The sequence below is a fragment of the Macadamia integrifolia genome, chromosome 9 (genome assembly GCF_013358625.1).
Source record: "Macadamia integrifolia cultivar HAES 741 chromosome 9, SCU_Mint_v3, whole genome shotgun sequence".
Lineage (NCBI taxonomy): Eukaryota > Viridiplantae > Streptophyta > Magnoliopsida > Proteales > Proteaceae > Macadamia > Macadamia integrifolia.
The window spans coordinates 38,634,860-38,639,250 of NC_056565.1; the positions used below are offsets into that span (position 1 = coordinate 38,634,860).

Consider the following 4,391-nt stretch of genomic DNA (forward strand, 5'->3'; position numbering starts at 1 on the left):
TTAAATTTGAATCTCTATGACGTCATCATGACGTAGGCGCTGACATCGTCGGAAGTGTTGTCAATCTATGATTGGTTGCTTTTCCGGATTTTAAGGGAGCTTGTCTCCCACTCACAAAAGAGAAATGCATATCGATCGTCGGATCCGAATCCTCCATGATGGCTTTAATCAGATTTCATGCGATCATTAAGATCGAAATCTTTTTTTATACCTTCTTACACGCGCGAAACACCACAACATACCTTGATAAGGTGTAGCGCCAGTGCATCAAGAATTATGCACCTAACCAATAAAATTCTACGCGCAAGCATCTATCTCGTCCATGTCAGTGCAAAATCTCAGCAGCCTTTGGATGGGCATCAAGCCTACGTGGTCGAATCTTAGCCATCCATTTCACTTCCCTTTACTCCTCTTTATTATAATCAAGCCCCTGCCTCCATATGTTTCAGTGCTTAAAGACCCCTTGCAACTCAGAACTTCAAAATCTTTAAGTTACACAAAAGCCCTTTAAATTTCAAAAATAATTTCCAAAAAATCCACCCAACACCGAGAGCAACTGCTGGATTTTCGAATCGACTTTACGGAAACACTTATAACTTTTTCATACGATATCCGATCGAGATGAAACGAAGTGAGTTGGAATTGTAACTGGATGCTCTACGACTTTTCAGAAGACTCAATCATCTGAATCATCCATGTAAAAAGACAAAAATTCCCCTACACCTTTCCAATGACGTATCTTTCTCATACGGAATCGGAACGTGATGAAATCAGAATCGTTGGAAAGATTGTATTTTTGTCGTATTGTTACATGTAGAACACTTCCTTTAAAAAATTCATCTTCAATACTGAAACTGCCCTCGACTGCCACAAATGCCGTAACTTCTTCATACGGTATCAGAATGTGATGAATCAAATGCACTGGACTAGGTAAATTACAATCTATCTTTTTCATGAAGAACCAATCTTTCAAAAATGTCATTTCCATTACCGAAAATGCCCTCGAGTATAAATAGGCCAATTTTGACCCAGAAACCCGTACCACCTATTAATGATGTATTAAACCACTCCATGCATACCAAACTGCTCTGTTATCTCATCGGTGACACTGGACACTTCCATGTCATCATTTTCATCCATGTCACCCAAACTGGCCACGTCATCACCGCCACGTGGCCGAGTTGCCAACAAGGACAACCATAAAACAACAATAATTAGGCAGAAGTAATTTAATTTCAAACTTATCCCAACATATGGATGAGGATTTCAAAACGAAATTTGAACAGTCTAGTTGAATCACCGATTTAAACTAGAAACATTAAAATGGAAGAAAAATGGAAACCACATAATGGTTCATGGATCAAGACAAATTAAAAAAAAAAAAAAAATAATACTAATAATAATAAAGCTTATTTATGGTTTGGTTTAAAATACTATTACCATAGGTAATTAGTGAAATCTAAGATTTTTTTTTTTAATATTAAAACAAGAGAAAACTTTCCCTTCGACGATCTTGGATCCCGGCACCACTATGGATCGGTTGATACAGACGTCTGTATCAACTGATATTCCCTTATTTTTGGGGGGGGGGGGAACCAATTTTAAGAACATTTTACTATTAGTAACCATTACATTGCTACCATATCGATCAGATGATGATATAAGGTGCCACAAACGATACCAATACACATAAGCTAATACGATATTGAATCGTGTATGTGATAGGATTTAGGATTTAGGATTACAATATATGAGGGGGATCCAAATCCTTTCCAGTCAGTTGGACATTCAACAAGGCATTTGAAAGTTGGGAGAATCTGGATACACACCCCAACACATGGATGCACATAAAAGTTATTTGATTTGATTCATATCATTTTAAGTTTAAGTCATATTTTAGGTTTGCGCCAATGTTTTTACATGTTGGTTAACAAAAAAGACCCTCCTTTGTTAGGGTCATGATCCACCAAACTTTTAACGAACATTAAAAAGAATATCATTTATTATTTACATTAACTGTAATAAAAAATATATAAATATAATTTTATCCGTTTTATTATTTAGTTTGAATATAGATAATCTGATTAATGGTTTTAATAATAAAATCAAAACCAAATCAAACCAAAAAAATATTTCAGCTTCTAAAATCAAAGTGAACCAATCAAACCAATTTACTTCGATCTAATTTGATTTTAAACACCTGATTTTAATGTTGATTTTAAATTGATATCCTTAGGTGCGCACCTCTATGTCCTCTTAACCGTTGGATGCCTTACGATTGAAGAAAGTCATTTTTCAGATATGCAGATATTAGAGAAATCAATGGGGTTGGTAGCCTAGTGGTGAAAATGCCCTCAACCCATCATCGCTCGAGTCAGCTGGTTGTGGGTTCGAGTCTTGGCATGCCCACTATCACCCTGTGGAAGCACCCTGGTGGTACAGGGGCTTGTTTGTTCACAATGGAACCTCGTGCGAAGGTCAAACGAGTGAAAGGTTAGTTTTGTCATTTCACAAAGACAAAAGCAAGCAGTTTGGGAAATGAATGAGGGGCGGAGTCGTAAATTCAGTAAAAAGCTGAGGGCGTTTTCAGGATTAAATCGGCAATCCCGTATTCCGTATACGCATTTCGCTTTCCCTCCTTTCTTCTTCAATAAATACCCCTTACCAGCTACGTTCGTTTCATTCTTCGACTGATTTTTCTTTGTCTTCCTCTCTCCTAGGGTTAGGGTTTCTGGAGTTTGTTTGTTTGTTTCTTTCTTTCTTTCTTCGTTACTTTGTTCTTCTCTGCAACTTTTTCTTCCTTGTTTGCGAGCTTTCTTCAACAATGGCGCAGGAGAATGTTGCAATCGTTGATGCTGAGAAGAACGGTGGAGTCGAGAACGGCAGCTCCAAAGCCGTGACCTTCTATGCTCTCAAGCCTCATCTTGTGATCCCAGGTTCAAAGGCCAACGAGGCTGTTCTGTTTTACAGAGATGCTTTTGGAGCAGATGAACTGAAGAGAGCTATGCATCCAAAGAGGAAGGCTGAACAAGAGTTCCTTCTCATCCTCTCCGCGGAACTCAAGATTGGTTCCTCTGTTTTCTTGGTCTCTGACCAGGCCAACGACACCGATGCTGTGTAAGCCTTCATTTCCTCCTCTCATGACATTCTGTTATGGTTCTCAACTTTTCCTTCTTGAAATGGCTTGATTCATCTATATATACTGTTTATTGGCTTCTCCTTTCATATCTTCTGTTCTATTTTGCTCTCTTTTCCTGAATGTTGTGCAAGATATTGTTATCTTCTTTGTTCATTTCATTCTCTACAGTGTCTACACTTTACTGTTTTTGCCTCTGGTTATTTTCATGTACGATTTTACCTCTTTCTATACCGAATGTTCGTTCTAGACATGTTTGTTCTAAGAGCTCATCTCTTGTAGATTCTAAGATATATGCTGTTTATTTCATCTGATCTGCTCTTTCTCTCATATAGTCTCTATTTCGTGCGTCTTTTCTTCTGATACTGTGCCTTATTTTATTAAAATGTTGGACGAAAATGTTTTGTTCTGTAGTGGTAATGTGTGACTGTGGGAACTAAATCTCTTTCGTCGTTTACATATTAACTATGTACTGTTTGAGCTTTACACCTTCACGATCTCTTCGGGACTTGATTTTGTTATTTTCCGTGGCTGGTAAAAATCTTACAGTGGCTCCGCCGTGTTCTGCCTTGAAACCGACGATGTTGACCGCTCAATCAACAAGGCAGTGGCTGCCGGCGCTGCGATCATTGGTGAGATAACGGAGGGCGAGGGCGGTTACTTCGATGGACGCGTCGGGAAGGTGAAGGACCCCTACGGTTACATTTGGACGATCTTTGCTCCGGCGGAGGGCTGCGGAAACGATGAAGCAGTTTGAAGAAGGATTGACCGGCCGTTTGGAACGATTTAACTGATTAATGGCCCCTTCCCACTCGTTTTTGTCTAGTTTCTCTGTAATCTTCATTCTGAAGAAGTTTCAACTTTTCTGACATAGTTTTAATTGGAAAGTATTTTGTCAGACAATGGAAGGCTAGGATTGTTATATGCTTCAGATGGGAGATGTAAATTGAAAATTTGGAATGATTAGAATATTAGAATGGAAGAATTTTTAGTAGTTTATGTTTATGATGGTCCCTTGTTCTGCTTCATATAAGCAATCAAGATAATGCTTAGTTATATGGTTAATTGGTTGGGTTAATATAGAAATGAACTTGTAACTGTTTTTAATTGCACTTGTCTTATTCTCAAAAAGGTATTTAATGTAGTATTTAAGTTATTTAATACTGATAATTAATGCAATATTTAATATAATTAAAGTGCTTTTATTAAAATCAGACTTGTCTTCTGTGATACGCCTTCGGGGTCTGGACTTTGA

At 37.9% G+C, this 4,391-nt stretch overlaps 1 protein-coding gene across 1 annotated transcript; it reads left to right on the plus strand.

Moving 5' to 3' along the window:
- The first annotated feature begins 2,676 nt into the window (after positions 1–2,676).
- On the plus strand, positions 2,677–4,141 carry LOC122088327 (uncharacterized protein At5g48480). Its single transcript, XM_042657559.1, has 2 exons — positions 2,677–3,117; positions 3,686–4,141. Exons 1-2 carry the CDS (start codon positions 2,825–2,827, stop codon positions 3,891–3,893), a joined length of 501 nt encoding a protein of 166 aa, XP_042513493.1. The 5' UTR covers positions 2,677–2,824; the 3' UTR covers positions 3,894–4,141.
- The last annotated feature ends 250 nt before the right edge of the window (positions 4,142–4,391 follow it).